The following is a 21,209-nucleotide window of genomic DNA, read 5'->3' as shown; positions in this document are numbered from 1 at the left end:
GGTTCAAAGACAGACACACAATAAGTACTTCTCCAATCCTAAACTTTCCCCTAACACCTATCGGCTCCGTCCCGGGTGTCAGAGCGACAGGTTACACAGCAGACAGTGCCACAAGTCAGCCACACGCATCATCTGGCCAGAAACAGGAGCATCCGTTAGCTGGGCTCACTAGGCAGAGGAGCAAATGGGGCAGTCTGAGTGCTGGGTCTTGCCCAGCAGACTGTCGAGCATAGTTCCCAGCAACACCACGCAGCCCAGAACGCCTCCTGGACAGCTCTGCAACTGCTTGAGATCTTCAGCCACATCAGAGCGCCAAACCTAGGACATCAGCCACTCTTGACTGTGGTAAAGACTTTTGAAGCCCAGAGGAAGCAGCATACATTCCCGTCCTCTATGTAGCTCATTGTGGAGATACACCCATGCAGTGCTATCAATGAGGGATCTCCATAGCAATGTGCTGCTTCTCACCTCCGCCTGAAATGAACCACTTCCTCTGCAGCCCTTGCCACTCAGAAGACACTTCTAGTTTCCTTTGGCTTTTAGAGATTATCTTCATTCATTTCACCTGCAGTCAGCTTTTTGTCTTCTAAACTCTCCCTTGGCTGCTAGTGGAGGTTTCATGTTGGGACTAAACCAGAAACCACAGGTGCCATGAGGTCTGGGACACACACTGGGGTTTGGCTTCTGGTCAAGATGGAAAGAACCTGAAGCTATCTGGTGTACCCAGACTCACAGTGCTTTCTTGGGAGACCCCAGGAGGCCCCTCGCTGTGTTAAGCTGAACCAGAGCAACCACGCCATGCAGAGGACCACTTTTGGTTCCCAGTGCCATCAGAAGAACCATGCTGATCTGAAAGGGAAAACAGAGACACTTCACAAAGGCTAAAGGGTGCACCAAGGAGCTGTACCGTCGCTGTCTTCCAAAGCATTGTGGGAAACAAACAGAAAAAGGTAGGACACTGCCACAGCCTCAGCAGCTGGCCCTCGAAAGGAAAGCCACGGGCACCTTCAGCAGCCTAACTCCTCATAGGATACCACAGCAGCAATGAGCAGGGACGTCCAGGGGATTTCACTGGATTTCCTTCTGTCTCCTCTGTCCTCTGGCTTTGAAGGTCACTGTCAAATGGAATTGAGACTTCTTCCCTCTGTTACCAGCAAGACAATGATCTGCCTTCAATGCCTGCATTCATGCAACCCTACGGTGCAAAACAAGGGTCCGGCTGCCTCAGGGAACAGAGTTCAGAACAAAGTTTTCGCTGGATGCTGAATGGCTGCTGGAAGCTCAAGATGGGAAGGGACCTGCTCGGGTGTCTTGGCTTTGCTCTGCTGGCTCAGAGTTCACGTGATCATCTGCACTGCCCAGAACCACCTGATACCTGCTCTTCCCGCACCCGCACTCTGCTCCACTCACCCCAGACACCCACCCAGAGCTCCCCACCCAGGCAGAAACCAGATCAGGCGCTGACAGCTCGCCGGAGCACTTCTGAGGGGCAGAGGAAGGGACTGGGGCTCACATGCTGTGAAATCCTAACCCTGGCTCGGCCACGAGGTCCTTGCATGGCCTCAGACACTTCTTACCTTGCAAGCCTCCATTCTGCCCATGAGAAGAGCTAATCCTTATTACCAGGCAGCTGTAGCGTTTGGATTAGTTACACACAGCATGCTGAGGCAACGACTAATGCGCAGCACCACTCTCTCAGTGCTGCCATTGGAAGGAAACCACAGAAAACACAAACACCGACGGTGTAAGTGTTTGCAGAGAGGCCTCTCTAGCTGCCGTCTGCTGATGAAACGGGTCGTGCTGCTCCAGGCAGTTCTCACTGAGCCTCCGCAGTCTCACTACCTGCTGAACCACTGCCACCTCCTTAATTACGGAGCCCAATTAAATCCTGAACTCAAATTCAAAGCCGGTGGGAAAGCCAATGTAGAAAGGAGCACTGGAGACACAGACATGTGCTTTACAAATCTCACAGTTTATTCTTCTCTCTGTGCAAATCAGTGCTACTTAACATTACTCACATCTCACAGTGCAGGGGGCAGGAGTGATTACAGCACTGCTCAAGCTGCAGTTCAGTGGGATTGTTCTGGGTCCTGGATCCCAGGCAATCTCCATGTGCTGATGATCTGGAATATAAAAGAACTGCACGGCCAGCATTTCCAGCAGGTGTTACTTGTAATACAAGCTACCTCCACAGCATCTCCAAGGGAATCCTGATTTGCTCCTCAGGCATCACAGCATTCACGGCTGCATGCAGACTCCAAGCATTTACAGCCAGCGGCATACAAAAATTTTATGGCAGTTTCCAAGTCAGAGCTAGCAGAGACAGATGAGGAAAGAGCAAACAATAAGCTCTTTTCCCAGCCACTTAATCTCACTTAGGACAAAACAGAACAAAGTTTAGCAGCAGAAGGGAAAGCTGGTCCCTCAAGAGGGCTGGGTCCCAGCCTGGCCAGCAGCACCCACGGCCCGCTGGCTGCTGCACTGGTCACCACTGGGACAGAGGGAATGGGGCATGAGGCCAGGCAGCCCCAGCACTTGGAAAAATGATTGAAATCCCTCTAAATGGCCAACAGGAGAGACCCTTGGGGATACTGTGCAAAAGTAGCTCATACCAGTTATCATCAGGAGGTTCTCTGAAGAGACGATCAGGTGTGACATGGAAATTTCACTGTGCAATATTAAAAAAGTGCCACTTTGAGCACCCTTCCAGAGCTCATAGTCAGGCCACACTGGCTGCACAGTTCAAGTGCAGAGAGGATGAAACCAAAAAACTGATTTGGGAAAGCAAAAGGGAGCCTAGCACAGGGCAGTGACATGAGGGAAGCAATGGGAAGGCTGGACAGTGCCTGTACCGCAGTGGGGCAGTTCAGGCACCGGTACCTAAGGCAGCAGTCAGAGGAGGCAAATGTGTTTGCATCAGATTCAACCCTGTCCCACAAAGCTCATCAGCAGTGGGTGGAGAGAGGCTGCAAATCCCACCACCCACCGGGACTAATCCAGGGATGGCTCAGACCTCACTCATTATTAGACGGGCTTTTCCCCACCCAGCCTGCCTGCAGTCGCTGGCTCTGGCAGCTCACGGCCACAGCGCTGGGAGGGAAGAACCCTTCTTTACAGGGATCTGACCCCCCCCCTCTCCGAGCTAGGTAATGAGGCTGTTTAGAGGCAGTGTTGCTGTTTTGCTGGAAAGAGCAGACAGTCGCAGCGCAGCAGAGCTTCCTAGCAGGATCACGAAAACAACAGAAGGCTGTGACTGACCCATTTTCAAATGGAAAACTCTGCTTTTGTTTCCCATTTTAGTTTCTCCCTTCGAGACACCTCATAGCAACAGCTTTGCTCGGCTATTAGCAGCCTGTCCTTGTAAAGAAAAGCAAGAGCCCATTAATGAGCCAAATTTATCACTGGGGGAACTCTGCTGACCTAATTACACTAGCCACATATTTCACCCATTATGTTAACCTTCCTCTGCATCCTCCACAGTTAAAAGGAAAACACCTTTCAACTTTAATCGGGGCAGCAGGGAATACAGAAAGCAAGAATTAGGAAAAGAAGAACAAAAAAGCCATGCTGTTCCCAGCATCCCACAACACCAGACCTGAAGCCATAACCCAAAATAAAAGTGCATGAACCTGGGGGGTAGATGCATCAGCGAGGGTGCAGACAGCCCTGACGACGTCAGCTCTAACCTGTGCATACGCCCGAGCACTGGAAGGAGGCCTGAAGGACGGCCGTTTACAGCGTGGCTCCAGGGACGTAAAGCCAGTCGGCAACGGCAGTGGGCAGGTGAGTCATGACTTGCAGCCTCACCCACCAGTAGGTCTCCATGGGATTGTAACGGTTGTTTGGGCACAGGGAGGTGAGTGCATCGACGATGTCATTCAAGACCAGAGACATGTCCTTCAGGCCACTGTTAACGAAGGACTTCATCAGGGCCACGTGGCGAGTGAAGTACTCCCTCCCGTAGTCCTCCCGCACAGCGTCGCTCGCTCCGCTCCACAGTGCCTCAGCCTGTCTGTCGACGCCGTCCGCCGTCAGGATGCCTGTCGCTGCCACGAAGTTACTGGGCTCAATGAGGATGACTCTGACACCCCAGCGGTACATCTCCTGCCGGAGGCAGTCGGAGAAGGCGGCCACCCCAAACTTGGAAATGCAGTAGCAGGAGCGAGATGGGCTCGCCATCCGTCCCAACATGCTCGTGATATTCACCACATGGCCTAGAGAGAAAAGAGCAGGGCGAGATGATGGGCTGCAGAAGAAGCAAACAGAACAACCCAGTAAAAAGGTGCTTTGCTGGATGACGCTGATTTGTAAAATCTGAATCTTAAAGAGGCATCCAAATTCCCTGTCAAGGAGCCTTTCTCTCCTTACTCAAGCAAGGCAAGGCCCTGCTCTGACCTCCTCCATGGACGGCACACATGCCTGCCTCTATAAAACAGGATTTGCAAAGAGATTTCCCTCCTCATTTCCAAGTATCGAAGTACCCAGATCTTCTGAGGCTACTGGCTGTCTGCTCTGACAGCAGCGTGCCCCACTCCTACGTCTTGCTAGCGAAGTGTTCAAGCTCCCAGCTAGCAGTGTTATGAGCTGGAAAGCACACAGGTTGATGCCGTACAAGCTTTCTGGTTCCTTCTGTAAGCATGACAGCTCATCTGCAGCCACTCTGCCTAACACAGCTACATGCTTCTACACCCGAGCTGGATGGCAGAGAACCAGTGGAGGGTTCTCTGAACCTGCAGCATGAGCAGCGCAGCCTGCTCACCCAGCTGGCCAGCCAGGAGTGCCTAGAGTGCTACATGCCTGGGACAAACGGAGAGGAGACTTGATGTGCTGCTGTCTACAGGGCAGCGAAGAGCAATTGTCCTAACTCCCACCAGCAGCCCATGCCAGCCCAATCACAGAGCTCTGACAGCTTCTGTTAGGTCATGCACTGCCTCGGGGCAATGATAGCAGTGGTCACTCCTCCGTGGGTGGCTCTGTCCTTCCACAAGACAAGATGTGTGCAGTTATGGTTTCAGATACACTTCCAAACAGGTCCTTGAAATCTCACCAGCTATTTTTACAGAGAGGATTTTCACAGCTGTGGAGCATGACATCCTTCTGCAGCTTGAGATTTTAGCTGAGAAACAAGCAGGTCGCTCTGCTCTCTCATTCCAGACCTAAGTGCAGCTTGGAGGGACTATGAGAACCACCTGCTGACCTGATGGGTAAGCTACCTTTTGTAGCGAGATGGGGCTTCTTTACTGGGTACTTCCTTTCTGGAAACGATATCTGAGCAATCTTCTCAATATAACCCCTTTCTGCCCTCAGAGCACTCAGCTGTGCCAGCATTTTCCCATACATGCTAAATAAGGAAGCTCTTCGGAGTTGTGCTCATACTTTTTTTTTAAAAATACAAAACACTTTTGATAATACTGTTGTCTTGCAAGATATCTAAAATGGCTCTCATTTATTCCACTACTACCACTGCAATCATCTGTGAGGTGAATAACAGGAAGGGAAAAGATTCAGTTATCCAAACATAAGCACTTGGTGGACTCTGGAGGCCAGAACTATCTTGTCTGGCCCCCGGTCACTTTTTCTAAAGATGGCCTGGAGTCCTGTGTCATATCTGCTGGCACTGCACACAGGTCTCTGGTATCCCAGGATGTTTAAGATAGCACCTGCTACGTAGGTGCTTGGACTGCCCCAAGAGTGGCCTGTACTACCAAATGCTTACACAGCATTTGAATCCTGCTGTCTAGTTCGCCTGCGTGCCTTGGACACCCTCCTTGGACTGCACAGGCATTCCATGAAGCACAGAGTCATGATTTTCAGCAACATCTCTTTGCTGTGCTGCAAAAGCTTTCTCTGAGTCTTGCCACACTGCCCACCACGTACCTCTTGCTTTGCGAATGAGGGGCAGGAAAGCCTTTGTCACCCTCACGGTGCCCCACAGGTTGATCTCTGCCATGTTCTTGTAGTTGTCTAAACTTGCAAATTCCACCTCTCCGAAAGCTGAGACGCCAGCATTCTTCACCAGGCCCCACAGACCTGCCAATAAGCACACGGTTAGAGTGGAACGAGGAAGAGTGCCACGGAGAAGCAGCCTTCCTTGTTGTACAAAGTAACCCAACCCCCTGACAAAGAACTGGGCACTTCTGTAGAAAAAACGTTGTGGAGAAAAAGCAAGGAGATTAAATACACTCTTGATATACCAGAAGTGAAGCCAGTGTGGCTTGTTAAAAGCATTAGGGAGAGTGATAGTGTCACACAAGCATTTCCTCTTGGACTGTCTCCTCTAAGGTCAAATTCTGCCCCGGGGCTTTGTATGGCTGCATCTGGCTGACCCTCTTTGTCCCAGGTTTGACTCCACTCAGTGACTTTATCATGGCTCTTGCAATTTGGAGGGTCTGGACTTAGCCTCAATTTAAAAAACAACAACAACAACAAAAAACCAAACAAAACAAAACAAAAAAGAAAACTAAATTTCTTGGATTTCTAAATCCCCTTCACAACTCTGACTCACTGATTTGAAGAGTGCATGATACTGGTCTGCAGGTTCATGGCCCGGTTAATAGCTCCTGTATTTCAGTCCAGGTATTTGGTTTCCCTCAATCCTAAGTATAGCAGTACATGGCAAGCGTACAACCAACCCTTAAAACTACTAGAATTTAAAAATGAACATCTTTTTTGCTTGCAGTCCTGCCAAAATTAAACTGACTATACTTACCAAGAGCTTCTGCACTGAGCCCCTTACATGTCCAGGACTCAGCAGGCCACCAAGGACTGGGCCCTTTGCACTGACTACTGCAGGAGTCCCCATGGCAAACTTTTGCAGGACTGAGACCGTACTTTGCGAATTTGTTGAAGCACAGGGACTATGCAGCCACAAACTGCAGGAGGAACAAACAGAACAAGATAACAGAGTTGCTCCTCATTAGATGTCCTGCCCTACACCATAGTCATTTTTCACTGTGTAAGTTCCCAGTTGGAGTTGGGGCCCCTTTCTTCTCCCTGACTTTCCTCTTACCACCAAGAACACACATAGGGCTAAGAAGGAGTCTTCATGCCCATGGAGCTCTGACATTGCTATCAAAAGCACTCATGTCATGCCACTCTGTTGATAAAGCTTGCCAAGCTCGCTCTCAAAATTTTTGGGGCTGTTTGCCCTGCCTCTGCTCCATAGCTTCCCTGCCCTGATGTATGAAAGCCTTTTAATAACTTCTAGCCCGTATTTATTCACAGTCAGATAGTAACCATGTATTGCACCAAACACAACCCTCTAAGCAAAATTCAATATTCTACCATTGCCAAATAAATACCAACGGAATTTATCCTCCTGTGCGTTTAAAAACATCAGCACACCCTTGCCAGACTGGCTCCCTACTGTCACACTGGCCCTAGTAACCCTGCCCTCTTCCCAGCCAAGTTCATTTTCCCTGAAGGCTGCTGACCAGCTGTGTATAGCTGTCACGGCTCAACCCCAGCCAGCAGCTAAGCACGGGACAGCTGCTCACTCACTCCTCCCTGGTAGGATGGGGGAGAGAATCAGAAGGGTAAAAGTGAGAAAACTCGTGGGTTGACATAAGGACACTTCAACAGGCAAAGCAAAAGCCACACACACAAGCAAAGCAAAGCAGAACAAGGAATTCAGTCACTCCTTCCCAGCGGCAGGCAGGTGCTCAGCCGTCTCCAGGGAATCAGGGCTCCATCACACGTAACGGTTACTTGGGAAGACAACCACCATCACTCCAAACGTCCCTCCCTTTTTTCTTCTTCCCCCAGCTTCATATGCTGAGCATGATGTCATATGACATGGAATATCCCTTTGGTCAGCTGGGGTCAGCTGTCCTGGCTGTGTCCCCTCCCAACTCCTTGTGCCCCCCAGCCTGCTCGCTGGTGGGGGGATGAGGAGCAGAACAGGCCTTGGCTCTGGGTAAGCACTGCTGAGCGATAGCTAAGACATCCCTGTGTTATCAACACTGTTTCCAGCACAAATCCAAAACAAAGCCTCACGCTAGCTACTAGGAAGAAAGTCAACTCTACCCCAGCCAAAACCAGTACAACAGTGGACCAGAGAAGGCCGTGTCCTACCCAGTGATAACAGTGCATTAACCACTTTCTCATGGTCTGTCCCAGAATGGCTTTGCCTATTTGCCTCTCATAGCTGCCACCATTCCCACATCTCCCAGCTCTCACGTGGTGATCCCAGCACCCCTTTTGCCCTGCATGCTGACTCTGACAGACAGTGGGTGGTGAATATTGCTCCAGTTCACTGGCCTGAAGCTCTATCCTCCTCCAGAACAACCCTTTCCCAATCCCCAATCAGGCCACAGCTAAGTCGTGGCCTGCAGCAAAACCCAAGAAAACGTCTCGATCACCTATCTTTACTTCCATTTTTATTAATTCAAGTTTCTAAATGCAACAGTCTGGTAGTTCTACTCCTGCCCTGCCCAAGATCCCCTCCCTGTTGCTACCGCACTTACTGAAGCTTCCAGCTTTAATGAATCAAGACAACTCCAAAATTCACACTCATCTGGCAGCCAGCACGGCATCTCAGCCTCAATGGGGTCCCCCGCGCTGCTGCAAAGCATGCTCCAATCGCTAGCAGGAGGACCACAGAAACAGGGCATCTGATGGTATAATTTCACCAGTAACAAAAGCTATGCAGAGCAAATTTGTCAGGGATTTATGAAAGATCACAAAAGACTTAAACTGTCAGTCCCAAACTGACCTCTGCAGAGTATTCCCGATTCTAAGTCTCCCTACAATGATTTCCCATTTCTTGGGTTACAAGGTTAGATTCAGGGTCGTTCATGAACACATTATTTACAATAGTTCATTCTTGGAATGTCATTGCTAGCCCATGAGGTCACGTTACGTACAGAACAAAGTGCTGATAAGTACCCCGTCACAGGGCTGTTTGCTGGACAGCTGTGTGTTTATTGAACAGAGCCTTATCACTATTATTTCTTTAGTGTCAACAATACAGTGGGAACTGCGTAAGATTGAAAACAAACAGGGGCACTCCATCAAAATGAGGTTAGCCTTACGTAGATAGCACGGAGAGAAGACGTATAGATGTACAGTGCAAGAACTGTTCTGCTCTAGCTCCTCTGGGGCCACACATGGTGTGCAACAAGCACCTCTGGGCAAGGCACCTCAGTCTCAACAGCCTCTATGTTCCACCACTCCTTTATTGAGCACTCTTTATTGGCAAGCCCCAAACTTCAGTCACACCGATGGACCTAAAAAAAAGCCTTTGCTGATTTGCACACTGTGCTGGAGCAAACAACCACACAATCAGGCTCTCAAGAACAGGAGGAACCGGTCCAACTTTCTGATCAAGGATGCAAGACCTCTCTGTCCCTGCTACGCACACGGTTTTGCAAACACTGCTGCATTTATAGAAGCAACAGAGCTGCTCCCTTAAAGCTTTCACTCAGTGGGAATTGGCCCTGTGCCACCGCTGCTGTTGCTGGGCTCTTCAGGAAGAGCTTGAGAGGCTGCGAAATGCGTGACAAGGGCTGGGTGATTGTGTAGGAAGAAAAATCATGCAGAGAGAACATGTGTGGGATCAGAGCTTGTACGTAAGTCGGTTACACTTCATATGCTTCTTTCAGGAGGAAGGGTGTGCTCACGTAATTTGCATGAAGACCAGAGCTATTGTTATTCACCAGCTTCATATTTGCTGTGAACAAAGACAGGCCCATGGCAGTCTAATCCACGCTTCAAGAGCAGCAACCACCCTCCCGCCACACAACCCTTAAGTCCTGGAGCCACAGATGTGAAACTTCAGTCCACCCTCAGCCTGGGTCTACAGCTGCTGTCCCGCTCGCTACTCACACAGAGGCTGCAGTGAAACCTATGCAGGGCAAGAAGCCTCATAACCTCACCACATGGGAAGAGCTTAGGTGGTGTCACACCAGGCTCCGAATGTAAGCTCACATCGCACTGCCAAACCACTTCCAAGAAGGAAAGAAGCATACAGAAGGGACTATCTTCTTTCACATGCTCTTCAAGTCCATGAGCTGAACTTGTGCTTAAAGGTGGCATGTGGATTAAGGTGGTCTATGCCAAACCCACCCTGGATCACATCACCTCTGGGATGTTGCATGGCAAATTGAAAGAATGGATTGACCTGGCTGAAGAACAATCCAGGTCTGGGGGCAGGTCACTTTTGTGCTCCAGCTCAGCACTCAGTTACATGAACAGGTTGTACCAGCACAGCAGAAGGCACAGCAGTAAGCAGCCATGGTGTGTCACCTCTTCACTAGCAGGACCACTACAGAAGGGTCTGTGTGAGCCAGGCTGCAACAGGACCACCAGCAGGAGATGAGGCTCCAGCCATCCTATGTCCTTCATAGACCCTCAAAGAGAAAGACACAGGCTCTTGCGGGCTTCCTGCCACTCATCACTTTTCATGGGATGTAGAGTTAGAGCCTAATCCTCCAGCCAGTCTTCGTCTCTTTCCATGTGGCCAGCACATCAACAGCAAGACAATTCTCCTCACTGACCCAGGTACAGCACAGCCTGACTGCCAGCCACACACTGTCACAGGCCTCCAGGCTTGTTAACTCTCTTTTGGCAGTGCAGAGAGGGAATGACCTGGCCAGTGCATGACCTGCTCTGTAGGAAGGATTCTGTGAGCAAAGAGCCAAAGAGCCAGCTGTGCTGGAAATACACAGACCCCACATACCCTCCTCCGGCTCTTTCAGGGTCCTCTTCACAAAATCCACCGCCTGAGCCACCTCCTGGTCACTGCACACATCCATCTGTAGCACTTTCATGCGATCTGACTTCATATTCTTCAGCTCCATGGCTCCTTCTCCATTCTTGTCCTGTTCAGCAGAAAAGAAAGATGTCCTGCTAAGACAGACGAGGAACAGTAACGCAGCTTGGGGCCAGGCGTGTTCACATGGACAGAAAACAGAAGCTATCGAAATTGCACACAGAGGTGTAAACTTGGTGCACAAGTAAGCACACGAGCCACAGGAACCAGCATGCAATGCACAGCCATCTTCCTGTTCCCTCCAACACAGCATCTACATCCGCATCAGCAACCGCTGCTCTGAAGGGCCACAAAGCCCCTGCTGTCAGCTCCTTGCATGAAGGGTTTCACGTCCAGAACACCGTGGAATACTGCGCCAGCCTGGGATAACTGTGGGTGACTCTCCACCACCTCAGTCTCCACGGTCTGCAGGTAACACAGCAAACGCTTGTATAGAAATCAGAGTCAGATTTTTTCTAGGCTTAAAAGACTAATTAGGGACTGTACTCACGTCATCCCAAAATATTGTCTGGCTTCTAATGAAATAGTATTGTCAGACCCCTTCGAAAACAAGACAGCAGTGACACCTTTGGCATGCCGAACAGCAAATGGTCTGATGCTACAGGATACAGCCGGAAACCTTTACAGCTGAACCTATATAATAATAATATTTTGCTCTTACTACACAGCAGAACAGGATGCACAGGACTACATGCACAGTGCAGACTGCCACACAATGACAAGATTACAGTCATGAAGCATGAAAAGAGGAGGTTCTGGCCAAGGAAGCAAGAACAAGTCTTTTTTCCACACTATAGGTAATAAGAACGCGATGGCTCTGCTTTCCTTTCTATCCTTTTCCTTTCTCCCCCCTCCTCCTTTTCTGCCCCTCGCTATCCCTAGAGATTCTGTTACTTCTGTGGGGTTTTTATGTTTAGTCAAACATAAACGCAGTTCAAATTCCCGGTTTTACCTGGTTACTTCCAGACAGGATTGCTGCCTAAGCCTTACAGCCTTGCTCAGCTGGTACACAACAAACAAAAGTGAAAAGAGCACATATTAGCCATGCCATTTCACAGCAGGCTCGAGATTTAATTCACCAAACCACTCCCTGAATCTCAGGCTCTGCCTCCTTAGGGAGGAAGAAGTTATGAATTGGTGAGTCACCATGCCTGGCTGCCACTCTTCCTTTAGCACTTGATACCGACTCCCACAGCACAAGGGCAAACAAGGCGAGCAAGTCTCCTGCAGTCACCTGCTCAGCTGCCTCTGCAGCCAGTAACTGCTTAGTTTTTCTATATGTATCTTAGGCTACTTAATGAAAGTAGCATACAACCTCTCACCTCCACCTTCAGTCCAGTGAGCAATGATGTTTAACGAAGGAAAAGACCTGAAATGTCCATCACAGCCTTGAACAAAACAGGGTAGCTCTTGGAAAAATCAGAATATAGTTACACTGGCATTATGACAACAGTAGGAATGAGTTGCTGGCCCCAAGGCTGCGTATCATTTCACAACTGATTTATTTCCAGGTATCACAAAAACAGCAAATAAAGACTTGAAGCTTTTCTAACGCACATCGAACATAGTGACGTGCTGTGTCTAGCCAGGAGAAGAATCTCTGAAAGTGGTATTACAAGTAGTTAATAACATCATCACCGAAATACAATAGTCCTTTTGAAACAGGTAAGCATTGCGTGATGCCTCACTGTATTTCTGGAAGATGCTCTTGCATCTCACTGAGTTATACAAAGCAACTTTCAGCTACTTAATAGTGAGTAAAGTAGAGCTAATTCAGCTTGTAAAGAGAGAGATTTACTGTATCTACACAGAAACTAAAACTTAACTATATCTGTGCTCAAGCACCAGCTGTCACTTCAGAGCACTGAAAACACCCTTCCCTAAATGTTTTTTAATCTTTCATAATCCTTATAAACTAAACAAGAAGTAGTTCCACTTTTTTTGAGAAACAAAGTCATAGGCCAGCAAATTAAAAGTCCAGCATAAATGGTTTGTATTATCCATATCGAAATCAATTTTCCCCTATCACCAATGCAACTCAATCTGCAAAGTTACCATCCCAGCTACAATTTATTCACTGTCGACACAACATATTGGTTTTGGAAGACCGACTTCAACACGCAGTATCAACTGGAATCACTTTTCATAGTTGCAGACATTACTTCAACTTATTCAACTGTAAAACAAACTGCTTAACTCTTCTGTCCATAAACCTCTTCACAAATGAAGTAGCCACGTATTTTTATGGAAAGAAGTGAACATCATCTTATGTTCTGCAGCCTTCAGGGGCTGTAAGCAGATTCCCTGTTCCGATACCCACACAGTACCTCCTCCTTGTTTCTTAAACGGTAGATCTGCCGGCTGGGAAGATACCTGGAGCAGTTCCCATGGGAGCAGTCAGGCTGTCCTCCCTGGGATGGCCTTCATGGCCTTGGGACGCACCAGCAGGAGCCTAGCAGGAGCCCTGGGGGGATTCTGGCAGTGCTGGCCCAACTGCTCCTGCAAAGCCTCTCTCCCTCTCTTTTTGCTGTAACTTTTTTTTGTCCGATTTTTCTCCTCTCGGAGAACCTCCCAGCTTTCTCTTTCCAGTTTCATCAAGAGTTGAACGCTGCCCTGCTCCATCCCAGCCTGCTGCCCACATACTCTCCAGAGAGGCCTTCAGCAGGACACCACCACATTGTCCCAGCTATCTCACTTCCCCCGGTTATCCTGCCCTCGCAGCCCACCCCACCCTCCGCCAAGCAGGGCCTGCTCCAGTGCCAGGAGCCCACGGCCACACAAGCCCTCTCTACCCAGCAGAGAAGCCTTGCTCCAGCTGTCGGCTGCCTCCCTTTCCCCTCGCTCGCTCCTCTCCTGCTCTGGTTTGGAGCATCCCGAGGTAGCTGGTGCCGACGGGCAGATCATACAGGGGCTGGTGAGCAGAGAGCCATCCCGCAACGGACCGAGCCACGGCTTGTTCCCAGGGAAGCTTGTGGGATTCAGGATTAGGTCCTGGCAAGCACTTGGGCACCTGCAGAGATATGTCAGTGGGAATCAGAAGCCATGGACACAATGCTCAACACTCGTGGATCCGGCTGGTTCCTCCTCCTGCGTCAGCTCCTCCCCGCCCTGCTGCTCCTATCCACCCGCTCCCTTCCTGCATCTCCTGGGCAGAACACCTCGTACTGGTCGTTACTGGATTCCACCCAATTGATTTCAGACTTCATCCAATGTATCAGGATCATTTTGAACCCCATTCCCCAAAGGACTTGCAATTCTCCCTGCTTGGCACCATGCACATTTCTTTCCAAGTGAACTCTCTCTTCCAGAGCACACTGCCAAGAAAATTTCCCTAAGTCTGAACAGCAATAGCACGCTTCGAGCGTAAGTTTGCTCATGAGACTATCCTGAGGGACTGTGTCAAAATCCTTAATCAGGACACATTTATTCCTTCCCCTTTAATGACTCTGCTGCTTACCCAGAATGAAATTCGACTGACCTGGCACAGTCTGTTCCCAGTAAACTTGTACAGACAGTGAGTATCACACTACAACCTAGACATCTGTAAAACTGATAGATCAGTGTGTTGCGATTTCATCTAGCACACCGAAGGTGAGCTGCCTGGTTGGCAATTCCAGAAGTCTGTCTCCATTGGGAAAGAAAGTACAACATCTGCCTTCTTCCAGCCCCTGGAAATCCCCTGGCCTCCTGGTGCTCCAGAAAATATCACCCATGGGGCAGAAATCACAATGGCTCATCCTTTAAATCCCCTCAGTATACACTTCTACGAGCCTGGTGACCTTGAACACATTCATTCATGTAAACATTCCCTGTTCTTTCCCCTTTCTTGCCTGCAGTCCTCGTGCAAACTGCTGGCAGTAGGTATCTGGAAACAATTTATCCTTCTTCTCAGTAAGATCAAAGAAAATAAGACAATGATTATTTCAACTTTTTCTGTACTTTCTACTTTTCAGGTTATTTTGTAATCGAATTTTGTGTGTTTTTCCATCTTAATCCTAATATATTAACAGAAACTTTCTCTGTGGACTTACTTATCCTTGCTAAATGAAAACCCTTTTGCACTTGATCCTCTCCAGTTCCACTCCAGCCTGCTTGCCCTATTCTTGTTATGTCTGTAACTTTATTTTTGACTTTATTTATTCTGATCATTAAAAAGCTCATGATGCACCTGACAGCATACCATCTTGTATTTAATGCAAAAGCTTTCTGTGTGGTTAGTATGTCAGGGATGCTTTAGTTCTCTGTACAAAAGCATGCCAGTAAGCGATGATGGTGTAACTATGTGTGAACTCATGGCCCGGCATCTGCTCTGTGACAACTGCCCCCGTACCTGCACTGACCCTGCAGTGAACCTACAGCAGCTCATGCTTCTCTCACGACAGGGCAAGTTTCCTTGCATTTGTCATGAGCAGTTGCATGCCCACTGCCAGTTACCATAGCGTGGCTGCATCCTCAGCCACACTGCAGGTGCAGTCCTTCACTTATGAGCAATAACCACGCACATGCTCACACCTTGTTCTTCACCAGCCATCTGACTAACAGCTCCCTGCCTCCACTGCTTCTTTTGGATCCATCATCCTCTTCTGCAGTCACTATGTGCTTCCTTCTCTCAGAGCAGTCAGCTTTAGATTTATAACCATTTTCATCCCATGTGCATTCTACCATTAGGTTTTTAGTAAGCTCCTGCTCATCAGATTTTAAATGCCTAGGCTATTATATCCCTCGACCATCTGAAACACAAGGCTGTTCCATGAGGATGCTGCCTGTCCCAAGAATCGTAGAAAGCATTCGGCTATAGTATTTTTGCAACAGCTATCCAGATAACTGTGTTACCCCCAGACCCTCTCCTTCAGGTGCACCTAACAGCAGATAAGACAACACTAACAACCTGGGGATGGGGGGAGGAAACCCACAAGTGAAATCTTGGGGCCCTGAGTCCAGGTCTTCTGAAAATTTGTTAACACACAGAACAAGAAAAATCACACTCTCCTGCTCTCCATCTCTTCAGGGTCAAGTGCTCTTTAACCTCCTGAAAGTCACCTGCAGATCAGCTATGATTGCTGATGCATTTTCCACTTGCACACAGGATACAAGTACGGAACCACAAAATTTTGGCTTAGAGTGAGAAGTTGCCAGGCCAGATCATAGGGGATGTTGAGAGCTGCCTGACCATTCCAGGACAGGTAATAATCCCTTTTTTTTTCTTTTCCAAACAATAAAGAAAGCAAGAAGGGCTCACTTCAGGAGCATGTAGTTTCTTTACATGGCTTCAGATGGAGCCTGGCCCTCTCTGCCCTGCACTAGCGTGCTGCCTTCCGAACAGCCCTTCGGACCACCCTATCTCCCCTCTCCTTTCTGTTCCCTACACCTGCTGTTGGGCAAAGTGAGTGCCTGACTTGCTATCACCACAGAGGCAGGCATCCCAAAGCAGCATATGACATGATTACTGAAGGATTTACAGAGCCTCCACATGGAAATTTCCAAATAGTGGCAATTTTCCAACAGGACTCTCTTGCTTTCGAGTTACACAATATGTCAGCTGATAATAACTTTCCCTTCTGGTGCAGTGGAAGAACGTAACCTCCGCTGAGATCACACAGGCAACGAGGGCCACCTTTTTTTTGTTTGCTCTTGCCCTTCACAATACTCAAGAATTTGTGGTCATCACTCCCTGAGCACCTATGCTGAAATGGCCATCTTCAAACGGAGAAATAAGTGGGTGTAAACTGATTTTGAACAATTCAGGTTGGAAATTACATGAGTTTTTACAATCAAAACAGCAAAAAAAGCATAGCAAGGGTAAAACTTTTATTATGAGATGGAAGTGGAGCTGACCCAGTTTATAAAGAAGATTACAGAGCACGGTTACCTGCAAGAGCAGGGACTGGGATGATGGGTCTGCAACTCCTTCTAATTCAATGTGTCTAAACTGATCTCTTACAACAAGTGATGTCATCTGCCAAACACAGGTGACAGAAGGTGAGACCTACAGATATCAGAAAGGCATAGTAAATTTGTTTATTCAGCTATCCAGAAACTGAATAGCTTCTACAAAAGCTGTGGAAGCATAGTTAGAAGACACTTTGGAAACAGAACCCGAACAAGGCAGGAGAGGCAGCTCGGAGATGAGTTTGAGGAGTGTCCCCAAAGGAAAGCAACAGAATCAAACACAGCAACAGAGATGCCTGGGAAGACAGAAAGCCTTAGTAGCATAGCAATCTTGGGACTATCAGATCTATTGAGCGTGTTGCGGTGTTGCTGAAAGGCTTCCAGCAGTGAACAGTGCCCTACTGTGCAAGCCACTGTACAGATATGCAGTTGACAGACAGTCCCTGCCCTAAAGAACTCAGAATTACAGAAATGACAAGATGCAACAGATGAAGCAATGGAAGATGTAATGATCCCTGCCCACTGCACTTCCCTCGGGTCTTGGACTAGGGTAAACGGAGGCTGCGGATGAAGATGCTGTCACTTCAGAAGCACTTCTCTCCAATCAGAGAAGGATTTTGATCCATATTACTACTCACCACGAGCAAGCATCCAGCAAAAACAGTAAATCCCTTTGCGTGAAGCTGTTTTGCCAAGGCATGTCCAAAGCCTTTGTTGCAGCCTGTTATTAGCACCGCCTTCCCTTCAGCCTGTGTGGGGAAAGACAGTAATACGGTACCATCAGATACTGCGACGCTGCAGGCACCACCAGCACCCAGCGACACAGCCCCGGAGCGGCGTGCAGCCCTGCAGCCAGGGCCGGCTGGTGTTCTGGAGGTACAATTCCAGCTGCAAGTCGCACTGGGCATGTACCTGTCTGCACGCTAACCTGACTGCAGCCTAAACCCGGCAGTTTCAGTGGAACTTCTGCAGGGTCAACCAGTGTAAACGCAGTGACAAGATTCCTGCGTAGGAATGCAACCAGCTCCCAACTATTGTGAAACCCTTAATTTATTCAATTGCTGGTCTATAACAAGTTGTGCTGCCTTGATACCCAAGCTAGAACAGTAGCTCTTTTTTTTCAAGTACCAGTAGCCAAAGCAGAACAGAAACATTTCAAAATAAGTTAGTGGTCTACCAGTTCGTGGGTATTATAAGGAAGAGCAGCACAGAAAACATCCAAATGATAGCATGCCATCTCCTTGAACGGTACAGCAGCTCTTTTAACTGCAGAGTGACGCTCTATTGTCTGTTCCCCGCCTACTCCCACTCTATGCGGTACTTTCCATATGCTGTATTTTAGCATGCAGGAATGTGACTACAGGTTACAGTTTCCTTCTGAAACACTGCAGTCTTAACAGGAAGAACTTGTCAAATCCTGTGGTTCTCTCCTACGTTATTATTATCTTTTGACTGACAGATAAATCGGGAGAGAAGATATGATACTCCATTTGTACGACACAACAGGCTTGTGATATATCTGGAAACAGAACCCCAAATCCTGAAGAGAGACCTGTACCGAAACAGTGCACCTTCAGCCTCTTTCTCTGCTTGAAAACTATCTCTCCTCTACTCTCCTCACCACAGCGGTGAAGCAACGAACTCATAACGCTCAGCCCCACTTGCAGGCACCCATTTGCAGTGCTGTACACTGCTCCAGGCTGAAACCATGTGATATAGCAATACAGTTCTACAGAATGCAATAAGGAAGTGAGGTCATTTCCATCTCAGCGGAGATATCTGCAACTAATATTTTCTGTTACTGTCTTAACAACAGCTGTAATATGAACATTCACATTGTATACTACTTATGTATGAACTGCACTGGCTCGTCCAGCCACTTTTTCAGGCAGAAATGGGGCAATTGACACTGCTCTCTGATCTCTTGTTTTGCTGACATGCGTGGTAGTAAAGCAGCAATTACAAATAATTGCAGAGCGATAGCAATCAAAGCATTACTCCACAAACTCAAGATGCGCAGAGAGCAATAAGCAACAAGCTACACCCTGTCCTATCCCATATCTCATGTTGAATCCATTGCTTTCAAAGAGAAGCCATGATCTGAAGTTGAAATGAGCACAGATCAAAAATCTATCCTGCATTTCTCTTACAAACACGCACATTAACACCAATTCCTACACTCAGGCAAAGAGCACGCCGCTACAGGCTAGCTCTACTAAAACTGTGAAGGTAGCTACAGCTAAAGGACATACGATAAGTAAGGATCAAAACCACTGCATTCAGTCTTAATCTAATTTACAGTGACACAACTCCAAGAGAGATGAGGATCAAGTATGAACCAGATCGCAGAATTTGCCACGGTTACCTCCCACACTAGTTCAGCAACCCAGCCCTTGGAGAAGAAAGGATTTGACTTTTTTCTCTGCCTCACCTCCCCAGACACTTTGCCTCTAGAATCCTGAAGACTGAAAGCTTCCCTAAAGAGCAGCAACTGAGAGGAGGTAAGGAGTTGCGACCATTTCCAGGGCCCAGGACAGGCAAACAGAGACCATACCCAATCCTCAGGCATCAGCATCATTACCTCCCTCATTAGCTGGTCTGATAAGGACAGAGCTCAGCTGCAGGAAAGAAAAGCAAAAGGCTGGCCTGTGGTCCTGTATCTAGTTTCAGCTCTCTGAGGCTGGTTTGCTTTCTCAGTTTTTTGTATGTTGTTTTTTTTTAAATCACCAAAATGTACACAGAAAGGAGTAGGTTTAAAAATCCTCTCAGCTGCCTGTAATGGTGAGAAAAGTGAGGAATAACCTACAGCATGAGAAGGCTCCTATGACTCTTAGTTAATTATTTGCTGTTACCCCAATTGCTGGTAATTAAACGCGTGACTACAGCAGCATGGTTCATAGCAGACTGAGGCCCCTGCAATGCTAGTAAGTGTGCAAAGAAAACCCAAGGGATGTACCAGATCACACATCTGCAGCTGCCCGTTTTTGTGCCATGCCTGATGGATAGAGAGCTTCCTGGGACAAGAGCAGGGAGCGACCCCATTCCCAGACAAAAAAATCCTAACTCCCAGAAACCTCCAAACATGGAAAAGCTAGATCATCCTTCTCTTTTGAAAGTCCCAAGATAAGGACTAATGGGCCTAGTCCCTGAAGTTTGATAAGGTCAGGCCGCAGCTTACACTTCACACTGTGCTGAGACAGGCAGAGAGGACTGGCTGTCACCTCTCTAGCAGGCACTACAGTGGCCGTGACCAGCGTTCTGAGGAACTCCGGGTGCCTCACTCACTGCGGACCCCACAGCACTCTGGAAACGCTGCACAGGAGACGGCACCCACGGAGAGTGCTGCCAGGGCACCCAAGACCTACGAGAAATGCTGAGGGACTTCTTGTACTGGCAGTGCCGATGCGGCACCTGGGCAGGGTCATCCTGCCTGTACCCTCACTGGGGGATCCACAGCACTGCCATAGGGATCCACAGCACTGCAATACACACACGTTCCACACAGCCCCAGCGAGGCAGCCTAATTTTAAGCTGCAGCCAGCTCCGGGGCACACACCTCAGCAGCTTTTCCTACTGGGATATGATTGCTTTCTTAAACAGTAGAACTTATTTTATTCACACGGGTGATCTATCAAAATGATACGTATCTATTGCAAAAGAGGCTAAGGAAAGCTAAGCTACTTTTTCAGTCTCTCTGGACAACGTGGGAACCCACCACGCTTGCCTAGACTTTGCCTTCTTCTATTGTGTCATTTCTTCTGGGTCCTGCTCCATTTTATGCCCTCCGCTGACTAATGCTTATTGTCAAACAAATTAATTTGAAGATGACAGCAGTTACACCCTAAACTTTGGTTGTTCCTTTTTTCCAGAGTCAGAAAGTTGAGGTTTCCAATCCCAGGACAGGACACTGTAAATACTCCCTAAGGGGAAGGCATTTCCTCAGGTGGGCTGGGGAACGCCAGAGGAGCAGAGCAGACGAAGAGGAGCCACACGGGAGGCTGCCAAGGCACCAAAGCTGTTATCTGGCCACTTCAGAGGGGCAGGACTGAGCTGCAGGCCCTGGGCAAAAGCACCTTCACTCTTCTCCACGGTGCCTGCAGGAAGGTTGTCTGGAGCGTAAGCAAGAGCCCGGTTAACTCCAATCCATTGAGAGAACCCCAGACATTTTGCGCTATTTTTTTAAAACATGTAAGAGAGACCGGTTACGCGATTCTGTTCCCTTCACAGGGCTTTTCTTTCTTTCCTCCTCCTCTCTCAGAGCCCTGGAACAAAACCCACGGGCCCGCTGCGGGGTAACGCGGGGGCCGGGCCGGCCGCCGACGGGCAAGGCGGGCCTGAGGCCGCGCCGCCATTTTGGGCCCCCGAGGGCCTCCCCCCCCCGGCGGGCCCCCGAAGGGGCCGTAGCCCCCCCCCTCGGGGTACTCACGGGCAGGGCGCGGCGGGCGGAGGGGGCGGAGGGCCCAGCGCCGCCCGCCGCCCGCCAGCAGCAGCGCGGCGCCCAGCGCCAGCAGCAGCGCGGCGCGGCCCCGCATGGCCGCAGCCTATCGCC

At 48.9% G+C, this 21,209-nt stretch overlaps 1 protein-coding gene across 1 annotated transcript; it reads right to left on the bottom strand.

The window, feature by feature from the left end:
* Positions 1–1,972: 1,972 nt before the first annotated feature.
* On the bottom strand, positions 1,973–21,192 carry LOC104338768 (D-beta-hydroxybutyrate dehydrogenase, mitochondrial). Its single transcript, XM_075418048.1, has 6 exons — positions 21,087–21,192; positions 20,052–20,071; positions 17,299–17,409; positions 10,679–10,820; positions 5,878–6,030; positions 1,973–4,214 (listed from the first exon to the last, which is right to left on the bottom strand). The coding sequence occupies exons 1-6, from the start codon at positions 21,190–21,192 to the stop codon at positions 3,733–3,735; spliced, it is 1,014 nt and encodes a 337-aa protein (XP_075274163.1). The 3' UTR covers positions 1,973–3,732.
* Positions 21,193–21,209: the final 17 nt, after the last annotated feature.

Source organism: Opisthocomus hoazin, chromosome 4 (genome assembly GCF_030867145.1).
Source record: "Opisthocomus hoazin isolate bOpiHoa1 chromosome 4, bOpiHoa1.hap1, whole genome shotgun sequence".
Lineage (NCBI taxonomy): Eukaryota > Metazoa > Chordata > Aves > Opisthocomiformes > Opisthocomidae > Opisthocomus > Opisthocomus hoazin.
Note: the sequence above shows the minus strand (reverse complement) of the source record. Positions and strands in the feature narration are given on the sequence as shown.